The sequence below is a fragment of the Pan troglodytes genome, chromosome 3, assembly GCF_028858775.2.
Source record: "Pan troglodytes isolate AG18354 chromosome 3, NHGRI_mPanTro3-v2.0_pri, whole genome shotgun sequence".
Lineage (NCBI taxonomy): Eukaryota > Metazoa > Chordata > Mammalia > Primates > Hominidae > Pan > Pan troglodytes.
This window is the reverse complement of record NC_072401.2, coordinates 4,592,742-4,616,425: the sequence shown is the minus strand read 5'-3', so window position 1 is coordinate 4,616,425 and position 23,684 is coordinate 4,592,742. Positions and strand designations below refer to the sequence as shown.

Sequence of the window (23,684 nt, the reverse complement as noted above, 5' to 3'; positions counted from 1 at the left end):
ACTTTCATTCATTCATTTAAGCAACAAACACCTAGTGACCACCACTGTGTGCCAGACCCTGTTTTAAGGGCTGAGAAGAGCTAACGTTTATTGAGTACTTACTAAGTGGCAGCCACTAGTCTAAGCGATTTACATGCACCAACTCATGAAATACGACAAGGTTCCAGGGACGCAGGTGCCGCTATGACACTCGCTTTACAGATGCGGGGCTGAGGCACAAAGAGGCCACACCGTAATGAAACTGAGCTAGGCTGTGGGCTCTGTCGTCTTAAGCGCTACTCTCAACTACAGCGTGGAAGGAAACAGAAGCCGAGAGATGGGCAGCGCGGGGCGGAGGCGGGCCGGGCTGGCTTCCAGCGGGCAAAGCCTGGAGATGAGAGGGCGCGGGTGGGGTTTCCAGGCCGAGGGAGCTGCACCAGGGAGAAGGCCCGGCTCCCAGGCCCGGAACCTGGCCGTCTGGGTCTCAGTCCGCGTCCCCTGTGATGCCCGGCACAGAGCAAATGCTCGCTGACTCTCGCAGGAGCCGCCAACCCCCCGGGTATCCTCGAGTGCCCCGAGACGGGAAGGAGCGGTGGGTCCATGCCCTTCTGGGCCACCTTCGGGCGCCCGGCCTCCCTTCCCTTCCGGGCCATTCCCACCAGCGCCAGCCCCGCACGCCTTCGCAAGGCCGGCCACCTTACCCTCGGAGGCCGCTCTCTGCCCCGCCGCCTACTCTTCACCTGCAGCAGCTGCCTTCAAGGCCACTCGCAGCGATCCGCCGGCCGCGGAATCATCCCGACAACGCCCCCTTGGCTTGCCGGAACCGCCTTCCTGCTTCCGTTGGCGTCACTTCCACTGGGGGGGCGTGGCCGCGGTGCGCAGGCGCGCTGGGTGGTTCAGAAGCGAATTCTGCACCGCGAAGCCTGAGAGGCAGGTAGCTGCGGCGCTGGGCTGGCGGCGGCGAGTCCACGTGCTCCCCGCGGCCGGTTGAAACCGTTGGCGGGCGCTGGCTGAGAGGTGAGGGGTGGTGGCCCAGAGGTCCGACCTGGGAGGCTGGGGCTCAGAGAGTGAGTAGGGGAGGGACGGGATTTCCACCGTCAGCCCCTCTGGGTTACGCATGGAGGAAGGAGTTCCATTCAGATCTCACTCCTGCTCTGGGGAAGTGGCAGGAGTCCTGGACTTAGGGTGACCAACTCGTTTTAGTTTTAAAACTTAAGGTCCCGCGTCCTGGGAACTCCCTCGGGCCTGGCCAAACCAGGACGGTTGGTCACCGCCCGACTGGGCTTCAGGCTTGCTGCATGTTGGAGACAGGGCTCTTCTCTGAGCCTTGGGAGATCAGTCCCTAAAGAGGAGGCCTTAGGATGTAGCGGTCCAGAGCGCATACTTAGGATCAGAATAACTACTGCGTGTGAATCTGGGTTGCCACTACCTGGATGTGGAATGACCTGGTGTAAGTTTTTTAACCTCTTTGCGCCTCAGTTTCCTCATCTGTCATAACATATAGAACCTAACTGGGAGAACTGTGATGAGGATTATATGAGTAGAAATGTGTTAACCTCCTATGAGAGGGCTTGGGTGCTCCATGAATGTTAGGATTCTCTGCAGCACCTACCTCTGAGGAGAGAGGGAGGAGGATGAGGTGGGGTCTGTATTTGCAACCCTGATTTCTAGCAGAGAGGGCCCACTTGGGACTTACACTGTGCCCGAGGCTCCCAGGGTCTAGCATAGTGCCTGACACATGGTAGTTACTCGAGTGAAGGGATGGTGTTTAAAACAGTGCTGGTGATGCCGTGGGTGGGGTACGAGGCAGAGAGAAATGGCTTCTGTGCCTCAGTTTGCTCATCTGTTTAGTGAAGATAGGTGCACCTACTTCCCAGGGCTTTTGCAAGGAACAAGGGAGAGATTCTCTCCTTGTGAATGTCACCCATTGTAACCCTTGTCAGCCTCATACACAAAGGTTTAGGCAGGATGGTGGGCAGAGTATGTTTGTCTGTCCTTCTCTTGCACCATACCCATGGTTTCTCAGAATGCTACCCGTGGAAGGGGCTTGAGTCTTGTCAAGTTGGCCTGACTTCTTGTTTCACAGATGAGATAACTTGAAGTTTATAGAGGCAGTGGCATGCTCAGGGTCACGGTGTTCAGTGGGGGATATCCTGGGGTTGCCAGCTAGGCCCCTCAGGTGGGCTGTTTCAGTGGTGGTGGTAATGATGTGTAGGTCAGTGTCTGTATGTGCATGCAAGAATATTTTAAGAATAGTCAAGGCCAAGTGCAGTGGCCCGTGCCTGTCATCCGAGCACTTTGGGAGGCCGAGGAGGGTGGATCACCTGAGGTCAAGAGTTCACAACCAGCCTGGCCAACATGGTGAAACTCCGTCTCTACTAAAAATACAAAAATTAGCCGGGCATGGTGGCATGTGTCTGTAATCCCAGCTACTGGGGAGGCTGAGGCCGGAGAATCACTTGAACCTGGGAGGCAAAGGTTGCAGTGAGCCGAGATTACGCCATTGTACTCCAGCCTGGGCAACAGAGTGAGACTCCGTCTCAAAAAAAAAAAAAAAAGAAAAAAAATTTAATAAGTAATACAAAAATGTAGAGGGAAGAAGATTTAAAAAAAATCATTCCAATCTCAGAACCAAACCTAAGGGCATGTTATCAGGGAACTTGGTAGAGTAGGCAGCCAGGGGGTGAGGAGCCAGAGAAGGTTGGAGTGAATTTATGAACATAAATGGGTGGGTTGATGGTCATATTTAAAGGAGCATGGGTTTAGGAGGGGGCTGGGTATAATAGCATTGATGTGCAAATTAGTAGGTCACAGAGAAACCTTTCTACAATTGGGCAGGGATGAAGCTTTCATATCTGGTGTCTTATATAACTTTCCACCCAATGCTTTGAGTTAGGTATTAGATCCATTTTACAGATAAACAGATTCTGGGAAGTTAAGGTGCTTTGAGGTCATTTAGTTTTTAATGACTTTTTTGACATTAGCAGATGTAGGCTCCAGCTCAGATCCTCTACGCCTGAGTCAGGGCCCTGTCCAACAAAAGCTGGCAACCATCTTGTTAAGAGAAGACTAACAAGTTCCCAGCCCCTTACTGACCACTGGCTGCTGCCCCTCAGCTAGCTTTGCTGTCCAGACCCTGACAGCGTCTCCTGTGACATGGGTGGTCTCCTTGCCCACTGCACAGAGGTTTTATAATTAAGACTTAGGGTTCTAATATTTATACATGAAAGTCATCTTATAGAGGCCTTAATTTTTTTTCTCTTTGGATGAGGACCTCAAGGTCCCAGGTGCTGAGTAACCACCAAGCAAACGGTTGGGACATGGCAGGTCAAGATGGAGGCAGGGTGGGAGCCTGGGCTTGCTGCCTGGTCTTTCAGGCCACCTCTGCCACTTACTGTGACTTCGGGCAGTTCACTTACCCTCCTGAGCCTTAGGTTTTCTCTCCAGATGGAGGTAGTATGATCATAGCAGTCTTAGTGGTATTGGGGGCAGTTGTGTTCATAAATGGGACACGGCTTTGTAGAGAGCTAATGATCATGTGTTCTATGGTGCAGACCCTGTCATCTTTTTCATGGGTATGGCATGTGATGAGAGCTCAGTAAACTGACCATACAGACAGACGAAGACGCAGCCAGGAGCACACGCAGAGGACCTGCGTGAGGGCCCCAGGTGTATCTGGGTGGATAGGATAGTGTCAGCACTCAGGAAATGTCTGCCGAATTGAGTTAAAGTGACTGAGCAAGAACCGAAGTATGCTCTCAACCAGTCCAAGAACACTGCCTTCTGCCTGCCTTTCTCTTTTAACATGCGCGTGTGGCCAGAAGGAAAGCATGTAGAATCTCTCTGGCTGCGCTGGGACTGGACATTGGGCAGAGGGAGTTGGGGAGCCAGGGAAGGAAAAGAGGACTCTATTTAGATCCAGCCCCATGAAAAAACTGATGTCTTTTTACACTTAGGGCTAAATGTTGAAATCTGTCACATCTGAGCCCGGCAGACTGGGTGTCCTCAAAATCTTAATGCAGTTTTAAGCTTTCATAATTTCAGAAGCATAAATGATCCAAACTTGCCAAAACATCATTTAAAATTTAATTAAGGCCGGGCGCAGTGGCTCACGCCTGTAATCCCAGCACTTTGGGAGGCCGAGGCAGGCGGATCACGAGGTCAGGAGATTGAGACCATCCTGGCTAACACGGTGAAACCCCATCTATCTCTACTAAAAAATACAAAAAATTAGCTGGGCGTGGTGGCGGATGCCTGTAATCCCAGCTACTCGGGAGGCTGAGGCAAGAGAATGGCATGAACCCGGGAGGCGGAGCTTGCAGTGAGCCGAGAATGCACCACTGCACTCCAGCCTGGGCGACAAAGCGAGACTCCTTTCTCAAAAAAAAAAAAAAAAGTTTAATTAAATTTCCTTCATGCTTATCTAGTCTTGTGGAATTTGAACAATACCGTTTTACTTTTTTGTTTTAGGCAATGTTTGCTGTCTTCCATTGGAGTGACTGAATTTCTACATGACGGCTTTTTGTAAGTTTGTAGCATTTACATTTTTGTTTTAGGCAATGTTTGCTGTCTTCCATTAGAGGGACTGAATTTCCACCTGATGGCTTTTTGTAAGTTTGTAGCATTTACGCTTACGAATATTAAGCCTGCACTAAGACCTGGGGCACCCTGTCTGCTGTGCAGTTAGGCTGACTTTGAAGCTTCTGATGGTTTTGAGCTTTTCTTTGAAGCCCAAGCAAGTGTTTATGGCATAAATTACAGGTATTTTCGCCCGGGGGTAGGTTGGGTTTGAGGTGTAATCAAGGTGCTGGACTGTCCTCCAGGCTCTGAATAAAGGAGAGGTAAGCTCCTTACAGACATTAGCTCATTAGCCAAGCAAGTGGACACAGAGCTGTTCCCATTTCATGGCAAGTGTAAAAATCCGGAGGAAGGCAGGAAGAGACAGTTCTGACTTCCTGTGCAATCCACCCATTCGGCCTTAAACAAGTAAAGACCAAATGAAAATGATGTGAGAGTTATTTTTTAGCTGGACATGTAATCAGATTCTAATCACCTTCTGAATTGATATTTAATTACACTGTAGTGTGTAGCCGATCTCCAGAGAGATAGAATGTTTGGCACAGTTACTCTTGAGTATCTTTTTGTCAACATCACTGCTTTCACTGCTTCTTTCAGTCACTATATTTTGTTTCCAGCTTCCTTCCTAGGCCTTTAATTCCTGCTGGGACAGGAATCTCTCAATTGACTCTTAAGCCTTGTCGAAACCTTTCTTCCTCCCATCTCCCACTCCATCAAGAAATAGCATTGTCCTCAGCAACAGAGGTTGGCAAGCTCTAAGCCATATCTAAGTTTCAGAGACGGTTTTTTGTTGTTGTATCTTATTAGAAAAGTGCTTTAATGTTTTTCAGCAGATAATTTGGCATATCACGGCTGCTTTCACCTTGTGCCTGTGATGACAATCTATTTCTTGGTGACTAATAAGTTATTCCTGCTCTTACAGCAAAGTGCACCTCCATGCTCTTTGAGAATGTGGTGTTGGCTCTTATTCCAGCCTTTCTTCTCCCTTGTCAGGCAGGATAGCTGCTCTCGTTGCCTGACATGTTGATCATCCCTCTGCCTTTTTTTAGAATGGTAAGCTTTGAGGGAGCTGGGTCGTGAGAAACGTGATTCCAGCTCCCAGGAGCTTGACAATATCACACATCTTTACAGTAAGCAGATGAGAAGATGACAGTTGCTGCAGCACATTGAGGGTAGTCATGTTTTCCTTCCTGAGGATTTGGTGCTAGGTTGTAGCTGACCACATGCTGTCCGTTTACTAACATACACTGATAGTGAGCTGAGGAGCGGGGCCTGGGACCGCGGAATCAGGGGTCTGTGGTTTGTATGTAGCGTAGAAGCTGAGCTGGTGTCTGATAGTGTCCCACAGGGCAAGAGGCCTCCACAAGAGACCAGCTGGACCTTTGTGAACCCTGGAGATGCAGCCAGGATGTACATTTCCATTCAAGGCTGAATGGACATGAATAACCTTGGTCGTTGCTTGGGTGTGGCCTCACTGGCAGTGATCCAAAACATGCTGGTGGAGGAGCAACGGTGATTTCATGCATGGGAATTCTCTGCAAACCAAGGGTAGATCATTTGTACTGAAAGCTTGTTGGATGAAGTCCTACCCTGAAGTAAATTGCATCGGTTTACTTGACCCTCACCTTTATTTTCCTAATGAGAAAGAAAGCTCTGGGTTAAACAGTTCTCAGTATTTTTGCTGTAAAACTTATAATGTAAAACCACAATGCTGTTTTAAAATCTAGTGATTAAAAATTATGTAAGTATGGAAAATTACTGTGACTTCTCTAACACTTCTAGACGAATTTGTGTTTTCCTGAGCACGGTAGCATTTCTGTGAAATTTTACAATGATGTTTATGTGCGTGTGCAGACATACTTCTTTTTGGGGCAGTGCTCGGGACACCTGGGTTTGTGAACTCCAGTAATTCAGCACCCAGCAGTTGGGACACCTGGACTTGGTTCCATTTCTTTCTGACTTGTCTGACAAGCTGCCACATGAAGAAGGCCCCTGTCCATTACAGCTGAGGCGCATGTCCTCATTTTAACCTTTGTAGATATATAGTAATATTGATATGAATGCTTTTAGTGCCATAGAAATTGTGCCCATAGAATTGCCTCTTCTTCACTTTCTAAACTTCACTCAGTTTTCCTCTTGCTGTGTTCTTAGTATATTTGAGGACCTGAAATAGTTTGTAGTGTACACCTAAATTGCAATGCCTTCTATAAGTTTCATATACAGAGAGAGAGTTTAAGGTATTATGGAAAGTAAGATTTAACACCCTCAAAGCTCTTCATCTTGAGAGCCAATCTGCCAGGTTTAAATCCTGGTTCTGTTAACCGTGCATCCTTGGGCAAGTTATGTAATCTCTGTGTCTCAGTTACCTCATATAAATTCTGAACAATAATAGTCCTTCCCTCATAGGGTTACTGCGGGGATTGAATAAGTGAATACATGTAAAGCCTCTAGAATAGTGCCTGGCACATGGTAAGGACACAATAAATGTTAGCCATTCTCATTGTTAATGTTAGTTTTACTTATATGAATGGTGGAATTTTATGTAGATTGCTAATCAACTTTGTTATTTTCATGTGAAATTATGGTTGAAAAGTTAGCTGCATGAGCCATTTATTGAAATGAGAAGTTTCAGTTTATAATGATAATTGTCTTTTTTTCCTTAGGACAAGACTTAAAACCTGTCTTGGATAGAGAATATTTAGCCATTTACCTAAAAATGGTATTTTTTACATGCAATGCATGTGGTGAATCAGTGAAGAAAATACAAGTGGAAAAGCATGTGTCTGTTTGCAGAAACTGTGAATGCCTTTCTTGCATTGACTGCGGTAAAGATTTCTGGTAAGCTTCACAGAATTCATGTAGATCCATAGTAAATCCAGATCAGTTTTGGAAGCCTTGGCGCCACAAAGCTTAGAAAAATAGTGGCAAATTTGAAGAACGAAATTAAGACTAAAAACTGGTATGGTCCATTGATTAAAACTGGTGTGATTCTTTCAAGTGTGCTTTACTAGGCCGGGCGCAGTGGCTCAGGCCTGTAATCCCAGCACTTTGGGAGGCCAAGGTGGGCGGCTCATGAGGTCAGGAGTTGAAGACCAGCCTGGCCAACATAGTGAAACCCTGTCTCTACTAAAAATACAAAAATTAGTCAGGCGTGGTGGTGGGCGCCTGTAATCCCAGCTACTCGGGAGGCTGAGGCAGGAGAATCGCTTGAACCCAGGAGGCAGAGGTTGCGGTGAGCCGAGATTTCACCACTGCACTCCAGCCTGGGCAATAGAGCAAGTTAACCCCTTCTCGGGGGTGGGGGGAAATGTGCTTTACGAAAGAATTTGCTTTTTGAGGATATGTTAAAGAAAAGACTAGGGGAAGGGGAATTATGATGATTAGAGTGTTCAGTCAGTTGGTGACACTGGTTGCTATTGCATTGCCGCTGTTTACAGACCCAGGGAACTAACTGCGTGGAAGATGGCTCCAGGGGTTTAGAGCCAGTTTCATTAGACCATGGGTATCGCGTGCCCATCACAGTGGAGAGATGGACTTATGAACCAGAAAGTGAATTTATGAGCTCACAGTGGGGCAGATGACTGGTAGCAGAGGAAACTATGTCCTCCCTAGAAAATCAGAGGTGCTGGTGGAAGTGAGGCTCTTCCTGGCCCCACGGGTGTGTCAGGAGACACTTCCACTGAGGAGGCCTCTGTGAATGTGAGGAGTTAGCGGGGAGGGACAGGACAGATCCTGCCTTAGACACCGGTTCTTCAGGTGGGTCGTTTGCAGAGGGCTCCCCTCTTGAATTTCATGTTGATTCCCCTTCAGCCTCAGAAGGTCCAGGCGAGAAGCTGGCTTGTGGCTGCATCTGCCCCAGTGTCCTCTGAGGCATTCGGATGGTACTGGCTAATACTCTCTTTTAATTCATTCTGGAGCAGTGATTTTTTTTGGAAACTGCTAACCTCTGTTCAGACGTAATCCTAGGAGGAAGCTTGATATATAAAGTAGGTTAAAATTGAGTTTTCATTAGGGGACTTTGCCCTGGACCTTGTCCCCAACATTTCCCTGAAGAACCCCATAGAGCTTTACAAAGATTATATAAGAGAGAATTTAGTTTTATTTTTTCCCAGGACCCTAAGGGATCCAGAGCTGTTGGTAACCTCATGCTGCCTTTTTATATCTGTTTTTGATTTATTCTACAACTAATTATTGACTGTCTATTACATTGAGATTTTTATAATTTAAAAAAACTACCCTATTGCATAGAACTATTTTCTTGTTTATTCAGTATATGTACACTTATGACTTAAAAAAAATACTGCCTATCAATTTAGCTTAAGGTGTTTATAAAAATGGGGGAAAAGTTTGGTGATGGGTTTTATATTGACGACTTTGGAGGAAGGGGGATGTGGTTCTGACCAGGAGGCTGTAAACATAATAAGTGAAATAGATGGGGTGCTTGTGTGATAGACACATGTGAAAATATACAGTGTAGACCACAGAAGATAGTGGCAGCATGCTGGTATTAGCGCCTCCAACTTGGGTATCAGTCTAATGGCAGAACTTTTGATCACTTTAAAGGGGCGATGACTATAAAAACCACGTGAAATGCATAAGTGAAGATCAGAAGTATGGTGGCAAAGGCTATGAAGGTAAAACCCACAAAGGCGACATTAAACAGCAGGCGTGGATTCAGGTAACATCTTTCTAACTCATTGAGTAGCTTCCTCTGACAGCTTCCGCTTTCTTTGGAAGCCCAAGAGACTAAGAGTAAATGTGTCATCCCTGCAGACAAGCTCTGGAAACCTCATGTCCTAGGATAGACAGGTTGAACTAAAACCTCTTGAAAAAGAATTCTTTGGCTGGGCATGGTGGCTCACGCCTGTAATCCCAGCACTTTGGGAGGCCAAGGCAGGAGAGTCACGAGGTCAGGAGTTCAAGACCTGCCTAGACAACGTGGTGAAACCCCATCTCTACTAAAAATACAAAAAATTAGCCGGGCATAGTGGCGGGTGCCTGTAATCCCAGCTATTCAGGAGGCTGAGGCAGGAGAATCGCTTGAACCCAGGAGGCAGAGGTTGCAGTGAGCCGAGATTGTACTGGGTGACAGAGTGAGACTCCGTCTCAAAAAAAAAAAAAAAAAAAAAGAAAAGAAAGAAAAAAAGTTCTTTATTCTTCTAGCTGTTAAAACAGTTGCGGTGCATTATACCTTTAATCCATGTGTTTTGTTAATTTCTTGAAAAAAAAATTTTAGAATTCTCATTAGCTTTCCCTTGGCTGTAAAACTAAATGGAAGCTTCTAATCTCTCCCTGCTTCTAGTGATAATGGAGCTTTTCTAACTCAAGCCATGTTAATCTGTCACGTCTGCCAGTCATTAGAATTAGGCAAAATAAAGATACTTTCGTCAATGTAGAGAATTTTCTACTTAACTAAAACAGCATGAAAACATGCACAGTAGAAATGGCAGAAGCATTGACTCCCTAATTCACTGGGAAGTATAACTCTCAGAATGCTACTGATCATTTACAGAATAGGTAGCACGGGGAAGGATTCAGAAAGGAAGGTGGGATAATGAAAAGACGGATGTCATCTATTGAAAATTCTGTGTTTTTCTAAAAACCAATAAAAAGTAATCGTTCCATTTGATTTATAGAGTTGAAACGTGAATTTTTCAGACAGTAACTAGCTTACTGAATGAGCATACTACTGGGAGGGTATTTCTGTTCACAAAGGACTTACTAGAGCAGATTGAGAAGCTAATGAAATCCTGTTTGCACTGGTGACCAGCAGCCACACTTTTGGGCACTCTCTGTAATTCTCTAAAAACCAGATGACGTTCCTAGACCCTAAGCTTGAGGTGCATGGGTCTGTGAGTTCTGTCTCTGCTGCTGTCACACTCCATGAAATCCTCTGAAGCAGGGGTCAGCAAACTACAGAAACTTATTACAGCTTTGTAATAAGTTTTGAAATCAGAAAATATGAGATCTGCATTTTTGTTGTTCTTTTCAAGATTGTTTTGGCTATTTGGTATCTTTTGAGATTCCCTGTGAATTTTAGGATGGATTTTTCTGTTTCTGTAAAAACGTATGTATACACACACATTGGATTTTGATAGGAATTGTATTGAATCTGTAGATTGCTTGGGTAGTATTAACATCTTAACAACTTTAAGTCTCCCAGTCCATGAGTACGGAATGTTTTTCATTTATTTGTGTCTACTTTAATTTCTTTCAGCAGTGTTTTTTGGTTTTCAGTAAACAAGTCTTTTGCCTCTTCAGTTAAGTTTATTCCTGATTATTCTTTTTGATGCTGTTGCAAATGGAATTGTTTTCTTAATTTCTCTTTCTGGTTGTTATATAAAATGCAACTTGATTTTTGAATGTGGATTTTGTATCCTGCAACTTTGCTGGATTTGTTTATTCTAACAATTTTTGTGTGGACTCTTTAGGACTTTTGACATATAAGACCACATCATCTGTGAACAGAGATAATTTTACTTCATCCTTTGCAATTAGGATGCCTTTTATTTTGTTTTCTTGCCTAACTGCTCTGGCTAGGACTCCAGTACTATGTTAATAGAAGTTAACCTATATATTTTTAAGCATAGACATAAATACAGAATCTGGGCTTAAAACGTGAACGCTTTAGCCATGACAAGGACTTTTTCAGTTGGCTTTCATGAAACTCATGTTGGTTGTTTATTAATAGTTTTTCCTTTTTCTTCCCTTTTTGTAGAAAATTAGTGAATTAATAAAGAGACCCAACGTCAGCCCCAAAGTGAGAGAACTTTTAGAGCAAATTAGTGCTTTTGACAACGTTCCCAGGAAAAAGGCAAAATTTCAGGTGTGAATTGACTTTCTTGAATGGAGGGGGCCGTGTGGCCCATCAGTGGCTGAGCTTGTGTGTACCTGTCCAAGTGGGATCAACAGTTCTTTTTCTTTTTCTTTCTTACAGAATTGGATGAAGAACAGTTTAAAAGTTCATAATGAATCCATTCTGGACCAGGTGTGGAATATCTTTTCTGAAGCTTCCAACAGCGTAAGTCAGATCTGATTTTAGATTTGCATTGTGGCAAAAATAATTAGTAATAATGAAATGGGAATTTCTTATTTTTGGAAGTCAAGGCAGCCTTCTTTTTTATTTTTATTTTTTTGAGACGGAGTCTTACTCTGTTGCCCAGGCTGCAGTGCAGTGGTGCGATCGTGGCTCACTGCAACTTCTGCCTCTGGGTTCAAGCAATTCTCGTGTCTCAGCCTCCCAAGTAGCTGGGACTATAGGCACGAGCCATCATGCCCAGCTAATTTTTTGTATTTTTTTTTTTTTTAGCAGCGACAGAGTTTCACCATGTTAAGTAGGCTGGTCTCGAATTCCTGACCTCAGGTGACCTGCCTGCGTTGGCCTCCCAAAGTGCTGGAATTACAGGCATGAGCCTCCGCACCTGGCCCAGCCTTCTTTTTTAGAGAACCTCTTAGTGCCTTCATTTATGGAAAGGAAGAAACTGAATGCACTGCAGAGACTTCCTTATTGTGAAGAGCAAGGTGTTTCATCCCAGTGTTTGATACTGGTGCCAGCCCAGTATGTAATGATTTGCTTAGTAATCAGGCAGGGAGATAGATACATGGGAAAGAAAGAACAGGAGCTTTGGATTTCTGACAGACCTGGTTCAAATCCCTGCTGTGCAGTTTGCCTGACGTTTGATCTTAGGCACATTATTTAGCCTCTGAGCCTCAGTTTCCTTATCTAAAAAAAACGTGGATAGTAATATTCATTCATTTATTTAATACTTAACTGAGTGCCTGATCTGTGCCAGGCCCTGAACAAAAAAATCTAAGGTATCCCAGATGGTGGTGCATGAGCGAAAATAAAACAGGGTGAGGACGTAGTGACTAGGTGTTCCTCTGGATAAGGGGTGAGGGGTCACAGCGGCCTCTGAAGGTTACGGTTAAGGTAGATGAGCAGTCTGCTTGAAGCGCCTTCCTTCTGGTAGAAGGAGAGTTCCCTTCAAGTAATTAAATCAGCCACCTGTTAGTCAAAATGGTTGAATAGAGACCCTAAATGTGGACTATATATGTAGAAAATCTTGGTTTGCTATCTTTCAGCCACATTGTTGATTACATTGTTTATTTTTGTGTAAATATCAGTTTCAAAAAACAGTGGGGTCAGAACCCCACTGGTCTTTCATTCTTGTCAAATTATCGGGAGTTGATTCACTTATGTAGAGAGAATACTTTCGGCAACAAGTGGGCATCAAGATGAAAATTTATCTCGGTAGTACACCTAGCGTTTGTCTCTTTCAGAATGTACAAATTGGCCCTTTGAAACCGTATAACCGATCATTAGATTGGCCTTTATGTGGCATCTATTTTTTAAGGTTATTTCTGTTTTAACTAAGAATCAAAGATTTGAAATTGCTTCAACTGCAGGGTTTTAGAAAGTTTTTTCCAGTTTCCCTTTTGAAGTGTGAACATATTAAACATTAAATAAAATACGGAGTAAACAGCCCCTGGTAAACCCTGAGCTCTGCGAAATGCAGCTTGTCATCCCTTACCTCTGCCTTTGCACCACGGCCCTCCCAGCATACCCTGTGTTTGTAGTGCAGAGCAGAGGATCCTGAGGCCTTGTCCTCCGTACCTTGGTTGTTTATCCTCCTGTAACTCTGCCAGATGTCAGGTCGGATGCTTTTCTGTCCTCTACCCCATCACAGTTCACCTGATCACTGTGGATGCAACTGTAATTAGGCCATGGTCCTGGCTGGTTGGAGCTGTGTTCTAGTGGGGGAGATAGGCACCACGTGCGGGTCCATGGTGTAATGTCAGGTCCTGATCAGCACTGGGAAGAAGCCAGAGGCATTGGGAGGCCAGGACTGAAGGAGGTGCTCGATTAGGAAAGAGTCAGGGCATCACAGAGGAGACCACATTTGAGGAGAGTGTGTAATGAGGTTAAAAGAAGATGGGGAAGAATTGGTTCACCTATTTATTGAGCAGCTACCAGATGGGTAAATGTGTGCCTCCCTCCCTCTCTCCCTGTGGCCGAGGAGTTGGTTTAGACAAAGAGGCAAGGCACCAGCTGAAAATCTGGTCTGGATTGTGTAGAAGGGAAGCCAGGGTCTCAGGCTCTCAGTGGTTAAAATAATATTTTATGGCGGGCACAGTGGCTCATGCCTATAATCCCAGCACTTTGGGAGGCTGAGGCAGGCAGATCAGTTGAGGTCAGGAGTTCGAGACCAGCCTGACCAACATGGTGAAACCCTGTCTTTACTGAAAATACAAAAATTAGCTGGGTGTGGTGGCAGGCGCCTGGAATCCCAGCTACTCGGGAGGTTGAGGCACAAGAATCATTTGAACCTGGGAGGCGGAGGTTGCAGTGAGCTGATATTGTGCCACTGCACTCCAGCCTGGGTGATAGAGCGAGACTCAGTCTCAAAAAATCATAATGATAATAATATTTTACTAGAAGATATCGACAGAATTGTAGGACAGATGTGAAGTTTCTTTGTTCCCTTCTTCCTAAGTCTATTTCTGAAATCCTCCTCTGCCCTTTACCCCATGAGCCTTGACAACCTGATGCTGCTAAGCCACTGCTACTGAGAAAACCAGGTGGTTACATCAGTATCCATTTTCTTTTCTTTTGAGACGGAGTCTCACTCTGTCACCCAGGCTGGAGTACAGTGGCACGATCTCGGCTCACAGCAACCTCTGCCTCCTGGGTTCAAGTGATTCTCCTGTCCCAGCCCCCCGAGTAGCTAGGATTACAGGCGCTTGCCACCACGCCTGGCTAATTGTTGTATTTTTAGTAGAGACAGGGTTTCACCATGTTGGCCAGGCTGGTCTCAAACTCCTGACCTCAGGTGATCTCCCTACCTCGGCCTCCCAAAGTGCTGGGATTACAAGCATGAGCCACCGCGCCCGGCCTACAGTATCCGTTTTCTTTTTTTTTTTTGAGACAGAGTTTCATTCTTGTCACCCAGGCTGGAGTGCAGTGGCGTGATCTTGGCTCACTGCAACCTCCACCTTCCAGGTTCAAGTGATTCTCCTGCCTCAGCCTCCCCAGTATCCATTTTCTAATGCTGCTCTTGTAGCCAAGGATCGAGCCTTAAGGTCTGAGTCCTGAGTCCTTGCACTCTAGTGAAAGCTTGTCCTTTTTTATTTGGTCCGGTTTTGAGGACATAGTCCTTGCTACCCACAATCTCCCAAAGGAGGAAGACTGTAGGTAACTTACCCTGTCCTTTGGCTAGACTAACAGAGACGGAATTTGAACCCCCACCTGCAGGTGCATCAGCTCAGTGGTTTCTCACACCTGGAAGCAGCCACTGGCCACTCTCTTTCCCTCCAGAGGCATCAGGGAACATGGAGCAGTTCAATGAATTGCTCCAGGTCATCTCTTGAGAAAGGGGCTCAGGGAGGGAGTTCAGGAAGGAATGGGACTGAACTTGCTGATGTCACTGTTTAAAGTAGGCTCTATGTGCTGATTTTAATAAGGTAATGCAAGGCCTGGCGCTGTGGCACACACCTGTGATCCTACCACTTTGGGAGGCCAGGTCGGGCGGATCACCTGAGGTTGGGAGTTCAAGACCAGCCTGGCCAACATGGTGAAACCCTGTCTCTACTAAAAATACAAAAATTAGCCAGGTGTGGTGATGCACGCCTGTAATCCCAGCTACTCAGAAGGCTGAGACAGGAGAATCACTTGAATCTGGGAGGTGGAGGTTGGAGTGAGCTGAGATTGCACCACTGCACTCCAGCCTGGGTGACAGAGTGAGACTCTGTCTCAAAAAAAAATACATAAATGAGGTAATGTATTTAACAGGGGTAACCATTAGAGAGACACCTCCATACGTAAAGAATGGTGACCCCGTCTCTACAGAAAATAAACAATTTTCCGGTTATGATAGCTTGCGCCTGTGGTCCCAGCTACTTGGGAGTCTGAGGCAGGCGTGTTGCCTGAGTCTGGGAGCTGGAGGTTGCAGTGAGCTGAGATTGTGCCACTACATTTCAGCCTGTGCAACAGAACAAAGCAAGACCCCTGTCCCCATTAAAAAAAAAAAAAAGAATGGTGAGAATGGTGACCATTCTTCTAATGGTAACTTTCCAGTCTGAATAATGATGATAATAACAGTACCATTTTCTAAGGCTGATAATTTACAAAACTCTTCACACACAATGGGCTGGTTTATTGGGCATGTGTTATGCTAATAAGCACATGACGGATCTTTCCTCGTTTCATCCGTCCGTGTGTGAGGTAGGTATTACTACCTTTCATTTTACAGATGAGGAAATAGGTTTGGAAAAGATAAATAACTTGCCCTTAGTCACCTGACTAGGAATTAATAGAACTGGAGCTTGAACCCAGGTCTGCAGACACATAACATCCAGTGGTTTCTACCACCCCTAAGTACTCTTCTCTTATCTAAAAGGTGAATAGTGAGCTGGAATGAAAGGCCTTATCTTCAGCGACATAAGGATTCTTCACTTTTCCAGTGGAATGAAAATGTCTGTTCTGTGCAGACAGAGGGGTGTGGACTGGGGGAAGTGGTTTCCCATTTTGTATATTTACTGCTACATTTTAGCTGTTGGTGGGGGTCACAGTTATAAAACGATAAGGGATTAAACCAACCGTTTTTCTTGAACAGTTTATGTAGTAGGCCCAGGCAATAACGTGACAACTCTATTTACACATTTAAAATGAATATGTGTTTCTTGCTTTTGCTTCATGATAAGGAACCAGTCAATAAGGAACAGGATCAACAGCCACTCCACCCAGTGGCAAATCCACATGCAGAAATCTCCACCAAGGTTCCAGCCTCCAAAGTGAAAGACGCCATGGAACAGCAAGGGGAGGTGAAGAAGAATAAAAGAGAAAGAAAGGAAGAGCGGCAGAAGAAAAGGAAAAGAGAAAAGAAAGAAGTAAAGTTAGAAAACCACCAGGAAAACTCAAGGAATCCGAAGCCTAAGAAGCGCGAAAAGGGACAGGAGGCTGACCTTGAGGCTGGTGGGGAGGAAGTCCCTGAGGCCGATGGCTCTGCAGGGAAGAGGAGCAAGAAGAAGCAGCAGCACAAGGACAGCGCCAGTGAGGAAGAGGCACACGTGGACGCAGGGAGGAGGAAGCGGAGGCACTCGGAAGGTAAGTGGCTAGCTCACGCTCTAGGATTCATCTGAAAACCGGGAAAGCTGTGAATTTGGGATATTTAAGCCTGTTAGACCTAGCGTTTTGTGTGCGTGTGTGTGTGGTTTTTTTGTTTTTTGGTTTTTTTTGAGACGGAGTCTTGCTCTGTTGCCCAGGCTGGAGTGCAGTGGCACGATCTCAGCTCACTGCAACCTCCACCTCCCGGGTTCAAGCGATTCTTCTGTCTCAGCCTCCTGAGTAGCTGAGATTACAGACGTGCGTCACCAGACCCAGCTAATTTTTGTATTTTTAGTAGAGATGGGGTTTCGCCATGTTAGCCTGGCTGGTCTCGGACTCCTGACCTCTGGTGATCCGCCCCCCCTCGGCCTCCCAAAGTGCTGGGATTACAGGCATGAGCCACCGCACCTAGCTAGACCTTATGTTTTGAACCAAGTAAGGTAACGAGCATAAGCTTTGTGGCCAGGCAGAGGTGGGCCCTGCCCAGGCAAATGACCTCACTTCTCAACTCCCTTCATCCCATCTCCAGCATGGAGGAGGATAAAACCCTTCTGGGGTTTTATAAACCGGGGCTGGGCAGCTTGGAGAAGAAATGAGATGATACGTGGAGTTTGCCTAGCTCGCATAAGGTCTCATTAAATGGTAGCTGCTAGCATAAATGCAAAATCTTCTTTAAAAAAAATCTTTCCAAATACTTAGTTGAAACAGATTCTAAGAAGAAAAAGATGAAGCTCCCAGAGCATCCTGAGGGCGGAGAACCAGAAGACGATGAGGCTCCTGCAAAAGGTATATCACTGCTGTCATTTGAAGAGCACAGCTGGGCATAGCGGCTCTCGCTGATAGTCCCAGCTACTTCAGAGGCAGGGGCAGGAGGGTCACTTGAGCTCAGGAGTTTGAGGCTGTAGTGAGCCATGGGCGTACCACTTTCAAAAAGAGAGAGAGAGAGAAAAGAAAAGAGAGAAATACACGGTCCCTTGTAGGTTGGGAGAGGGGCCGAGAGATGCCCCCTTCTGGGGAAGGAAGGTGTAATCTGGGCACTTCTAGTAGGGTCTTACCCTCCAGAGGTATATATAAGAATTTGAAAGTAAAATCAGTTCTCTAGGGTGTGTGAGTCAGTCTTACAGTGCCTCTCACCCACTGTCTTTAAGGAGAAAAGGAAAGCAGTCTAGTTTGGAAATGTATGTTATCTTTGAAATTTAAATAAGCACACTATAGCTTTCTGAGACCCTGTTCCCTTTCGCTCCTCCCCAACTCTCTTGCCCCTGCCTTTCATTGTTCTCTTAGAAGTCCCCTGAACTGTGCCCCTGCCCATCTCTGGGCCGGTTTCTGGGGTCTCCTTGCTTGTATCCTCAACCTCAGAATCCAGTCCCTGGCCTTCACGGGCCCTCTGAAATGCTGTCTCTTACACAAAGCTTCTCTCCTGCTTCTTCAGGCCTGAAGCACTCATACCTGTCGGGAGGTGGCAAGTCGTCATCTCTCTGCCACCTCCCCCAACCCCCAGGATCCTGCAGTTCAGAACAGGTCCAAAGACTCAAATGGGCCTGCAGCTTTATTAGCAGAGTTCAGTGACTGCCAGCATTGGGTTAGATCTCTAAGCTTAAAACCCCCTTCTCAACTTAGTAAACAGTAGTGTCCCCATATCTGTGGAATGGAAAATTCCAGAAATAAACAATTGATAAGTTTTCCATTGCATGCTGTTCTGAGCAGCATGGCGAGATCTCTTGCTGTCCTGCTGTATGCCTTCTTCACCACAAGAAGGGTGAGGATAGGACAATAAGATATTTAGAGAGACACAGAGAGACCACATTCACATAACTTTTATTATAGTGTATTGTAAAATTGTTCTATTTTATTATTAGTTATTGTTAGTCTTTTACTGTGCCTCATTTATAAGTGGAGCATTGTCATAGGCATGCATGAATATTTAGGAAAAGACAGTATATATAGGGGTTCAGTACCATTGTGATTTCAGGCATCCACTGGGGGTCTGGGAACTGTCCCCTGCAGATCAAGGGGGACAACTGGAATGGTTATTTTTGTTATTGATGTTACATTTTTTGTTTTGAGATCCTTGTAGACTCACATGCAGTTGTAAGAAATAATGGAGACTCAGGCGTCCTTATGTATCCGCGTACCCTTTACCTTGTTGCCACCCAGGATAACACTTTACACAACTGTAGTACAGCATCTCAGCCGGGATGTTGACATGGATACGCTTCCATTTCCATCGCCATTGCGCAAGGCTGCCTCCTGCTGCCCTCTTGTAGCCACAGCCACTTCCCTCTCACCCCCACCCCCTCCTTAGCCTCTGGCAATCACTAATCTGTTCTTCATTTCTGGAATCTCAGAATCTTCTATGAATGGAATCATACAGTATGTAACCTTTTGAGATTGACTCTTCGCTCAGCGTTTTTCTCTGGAGATTCACCCAGGTTGCTGAACTGACCAATATTCATCTTATTGGTGGGGAGTATCCCGTGCTGTGCGTGCATCACAGTCCTTTCATCATTCACCTGTGGAGGGACACCTGGGTGGTTTCTGGTCTCGGTTATTAATGAATAAAGCTGCAGTAAACATTGATGTGCAGGTTTCTGTGTGAACTAAGTCAGTTTTTCTGAAGTGAATGTTCAATGCTGTGTCATACAGTAGTTGCATATTCTTTCTTTTCTAAGAAACCGCCAGCTCAATAACTAATGCTGGCGAGGATGTGGAGAAAAAGGAACGCTGGTACACTGTTGGTGGGAATGTAAATTAGTACAACCACTATGGAGAACCGCTTGGAGGCTCCTCAGAAACCTAAGAATAGAGCTCCCGTACGATCCAGCAGCCCCACTGTTTGGGTATATATTCAGAAGAAAGGAAATCCCTGAGTTGAAGAGATACCTGCACTCCCGTGTTTGTTGCAGCACTATTTACAATAACCAAGATTGGAGCAACCTGTGTGTCCAGCAGCAGATGAATGGGTAAAGAAAATGTGGTGCATGTACACAGCGGAGTACTATTCAGCCATAAAAAGAATAAGATCCTGTCGTTTGCAGCAACATGGATGGAACTGGAAGTCATTATGCTAAGTGAAATAAGCCAAGCACAGGAAGACAAGCATAGCATGTTTTCACTTATTTGTGGGATCTAAAAATCAAAACAGTTGCCAACTCATGGAGATGGAGAGTAAAAGGATGGTTACCAGAGACTGGAAAGGGTGGTGGGAGGCTGTGGGAGAGGTGGGGATGGTTAATGGGTATCAAGAAAATAGAATGAATAAGATCTAGTATTTCATAACACAACAGGGTAGCTGTAGTCAATAATAATTTAATTGTACATTTTAAAATAACTAGAGTGTAATTGTATTGTTTGTAACACAAAAGGATAAATGCTTGAGGTGATGGATACCCCATTTACTCTGATGTAAGTATCATACATTGCATGTCCATCAAAATATCTCACGTGCCCCATATATACCTGCTGTGTACCCACAAAAATTTAAAAAGGAAAAAACTGCCAGCTGTTTCAGGAGTCTCTGTACACATTTTATATTCCCAGTAGCAGTGTGTAAGGGATCTAGTTTTTCCACATCATGGTCAATATTAGGCGTTGCCACTGTGTTGTATTTTCGCCATTCTGATGGATGTGTGGTAACCGCTCATTGTGGTTTGAATCTGTGTGGCCCTAATGGCTAATGTTGTTGAGCACCTTCTTCTGTGCATATTTGCTATCTGTATATGTTTTTGTTGAAATGTCTGCTCTCTTTTTTTAAATTTTTTTTCCCTGTTTTCTAATTTGAGTTGTTTGGGATTTTTTTGGTTGTTGTTTTTGTGGGGGTTGTTTTTTTTAACTGTTGAGATTTTAGTTTTTAAATTTATTCTAAATAGTACTCCTTTTTTGGGACATAACAGTTTGCGAATTTTTTTTCAGTCTTTTTGCTTGTTTTTTCATCATAACAGAGTCTTTTTAGGGCAAATGGTTTTTATTTTGATAAAGTTCAATTTATCAATTTATCTTATGGATTGTGCTAACAACTCTTTACCTAGCCCTAGAGCCTAAAGATGTTTTTGTTTTCTAAATTATCTTAATGGATAACTTTTTTTTTTTTTTTTTTTTTTTTTTTTTTTTACAAATCAACATTTTATGTAGTTCAGGTGTACAATTTAATGTGTTACTGTATTTTATTTTTATTTTTCGAGACAGGGTCTCACTGTTGCCCAGGGTGGAGTGCATTGGTGTGATCATGACTCACTGCAGCCTCAACTTCCTGAGCTCAAGCAATCTTCCTGAGTAGTTAGGACTACAGGTACACACCACCACACCCAGCGAAGTTCTAAAATTTTGTGACGGAGGTCTTGCAGTGTTGCCCAGGCCTGTCTTGAACTCCTGGGCTCAAGCAATCCTTCCGCCTCAGCCTCCCAAAGTGCCTGGATTACAAGCATGAGCCACCATGCCCAGCTCAACTTGATGTTTTATTATACATGTACATTGTGAAATAGTCACTACAACCAAGCTAATTAACACATTTATCACCTCACATAGTTTACGTGTGTGTGTGTGTTGAGAACACTTAAGATATATCCTCACAGCAAATTTCAGGTCTATGTTCAATGCCTCCTAGTCTTACATTTTTTATTGAAGTCCATGATCCATTTTGAGTTAGTTGTTTTTGTAAGGTGTGAGATCCTGTTTACGCTTTCTGTTTTACCTGGCTTTCTCTCACATGACTTTGGTGGTTGTGGAGGGGCACGGCCTTGTTGCTGTCAGGTGGGGGCGGAAGTCCAGGCTCTCTACTCAGCCTCCATCCACACCTGAGGATGGCCACTTCTTGCTCCTGCCGGGCAGGGCTCCTGGTGCAGGCTCCACTGACATCACAGCAGGGGCAGCCTCATGACCGGCCTGTGTGGATGAGACCCCTGAATTCCTGCTTGGCCTTCTGTGACACCGTCCCTCATTACAGCCTTGCGAGGGTAGAGAACTCAGGCTCGCCACTCGGCTTTTGCTGGTGCGGGTGGGGGTGGAGCCACCGTTTTTTCTGTGATGTGTGGCTGCGGTAGGGTTGTTATCATACAAAAGTTTTCTGTCTTGCTAGGCTGCCCTTTCCCGGTCCTTTGCCAAGAGAGCAGGCTTCTGTTGGGACTGTTTTGTCTGTGCTGTTGGTGTTCAGGTTGCTGGGTTCTTCAACTCCAGATCTGGGGTACAGGCAGCAAGAAGCTCACCCCGTGTTGCTCTGCAGGCCCCGAGGTCCCAGCTGGTCTCTACCTTTCAGAGTCTTCTTACGTTTCTTGCCTATATAGTTTCAGGGTTCTCAGTTGTAGTGGGCAGGAGGAAGGGGAAAGTGTGTCCACTCCATCTTCCCAGAAGCAGAAGTCTCCTAGATGAGTATTTTTAGTTCCTCTGTAATAGTTGGTGCTTGTCCTCTCTCTCATTTCAGGTCAAGCTGCTTTGCTCATCTTTGTCCTCCCTACTGTGCATGGACAGCCCCATGATCTTAGTGGATGCTTAGGAAATCTGTGTTGAGTTCATTACATACAACTCTATCTAGGAGTTTGTCATGCCAATAGCACATGGGCACCTGCTCACTCTAAGAGCCAGTCCTTTGAAGGGCAGTGAGTGCTTCTAGGACATTGGAATTGAACAGATGCTTGGTGCTATGGAGTCCGGTTCATTAGAGGGTTAGCTCATTTCCTGGGAAGCAAATAGGTGTTGCAGAAGTTGTTTCTTTACCCTTCTCGTAGTACAACAAAACGGAATGTCTTAAATATTATTATTTATATTGTAGGTAAATTCAACTGGAAGGGAACTATTAAAGCAATTCTGAAACAGGCCCCAGACAATGAAATAACCATCAAAAAGCTAAGGAAAAAGGTATGGCATATGAACAAACCCACGTGTCTAACAGCTGGGGAGAACTGATTTCTAAATGTACAATTGTTTGTTTTTTTCTTTTTTCACCTAAAACACTGAAAATCTGTGTGTGTGTCTCAGTGATTTTCAAGCTGCTCCAAAGCCCCACACAGCCTCAGCCAGGATGGTGCCTAGATTTTGGGCTTGTTTTTAAGACTTTGAAGAGAGGCTGCATTTATTTAATTTTTATTGTTTGGAAATTATTGTTCTAGATATTTGCTCTCTTTTGCCTATCCCAGAGCAGTGGTTTCTTCTCCTTTATTTCACTTTGTTTCTCAGGATGACTCACACATGGCCAAACCCCTGCACGTGGCTGCTGCCTGGGTTTTCCAAGGAGAGCACGCCGGTGTCACTTGCTCCTGGGTTTCTTTTATTTTTTCCTGTTGTTCTATTTCTGGGTTAAAGACAGAACATTTTAAGATAATTTTCCAGGTCAGATACACTCATTTGATGTTTTTCTTTGTGAAGGTTTTAGCTCAGTACTACACAGTGACAGATGAGCATCACAGATCCGAAGAGGAACTCCTGGTCATCTTTAACAAGAAAATCAGCAAGAACCCTACCTTTAAGTTGTTAAAGGACAGAGTCAAGCTTGTGAAATGAACATTCGTGTATTGAAAAATTGAATCCATTCTGCTGACTTCTTCCTTTCATTGCTGTTTATAAAATGTGTAATGAATTCTAACAACTCAAATTTTGCTTTTTGAAGCTGTATTTTTAAGTTAAGAAAAAATATATTTTTGGTATAACTTTTTTGAGAAAAATAAAATATATTCTGGTCCAAACTTCTAAATTTGTTGTGGCAAAAATTACTGAACTTTACAAAATAGTTTTGTGTGAAAAATTGTTTTCAATGTAGTGCAGCAACAAGTAAAAAAGTAATTCCTCTTTTGATCAGACTAAAAAGTATTCATTTTAACCACATCATTTCTACACTTTGTTGTTATTGTTGTTTGAGAAAGGGTCTCTGTCGCCCAGCCTGGAGTGCAGTGGCACAATCTCAGCTCACTGCAACCTCCACCTCCCAGGTTGAAGCAATTCTGCCTCAGCCTCCTGAGTAGCTGGGATCACAGGCACCCGCCACCACACCTGGCTAATTTTTATATTTTTAGTAGAGCCAGGGTTTCACCATGTT

At 44.8% G+C, this 23,684-nt stretch overlaps 2 protein-coding genes across 12 annotated transcripts in view; one reads left to right on the top strand and one right to left on the bottom strand.

Annotated features, from left to right (window-relative positions):
* Positions 1–835, bottom strand: part of ZBTB49 (zinc finger and BTB domain containing 49) — a 31,578-nt gene extending 30,743 nt beyond the window's left edge. The window contains exon 1 of one of the 3 annotated variants that reach the window (XM_001154268.5): positions 681–835. The gene's annotated coding sequence lies outside the window, so the exon portion shown is untranslated. The remainder of the gene's footprint in view (positions 1–680) is intronic. The other 2 variants (XM_009447296.4, XM_063809325.1) reach the window with 2 other exon arrangements.
* On the top strand, positions 793–23,342 carry LYAR (Ly1 antibody reactive). Of its 9 annotated transcripts, none has more exons than XM_009447288.5 (10): positions 793–996; positions 4,450–4,503; positions 7,221–7,395; positions 9,121–9,235; positions 11,276–11,383; positions 11,495–11,578; positions 16,258–16,660; positions 17,360–17,446; positions 22,425–22,510; positions 23,018–23,342. In XM_009447288.5, exons 3-10 carry the CDS (start codon positions 7,274–7,276, stop codon positions 23,150–23,152), a joined length of 1,140 nt encoding a protein of 379 aa, XP_009445563.2. In that variant the 5' UTR covers positions 793–996; positions 4,450–4,503; positions 7,221–7,273; the 3' UTR covers positions 23,153–23,342.
* The last annotated feature ends 342 nt before the right edge of the window (positions 23,343–23,684 follow it).

Coding starts and splice junctions, on each gene's coding strand:
- LYAR (XM_009447288.5), top strand. CDS start 7,274: ATGGTATTTTTTACATGCAATGCATGTGGTGAATCAGTGAAGAAAATA. Junction 9,236..11,275: donor AACAGCAGGCGTGGATTCAG/GTAACATCTTTC, acceptor CCCTTTTTGTAG/AAAATTAGTGAATTAATAAA. Junction 11,384..11,494: donor GGAAAAAGGCAAAATTTCAG/GTGTGAATTGAC, acceptor TCTTTCTTACAG/AATTGGATGAAGAACAGTTT.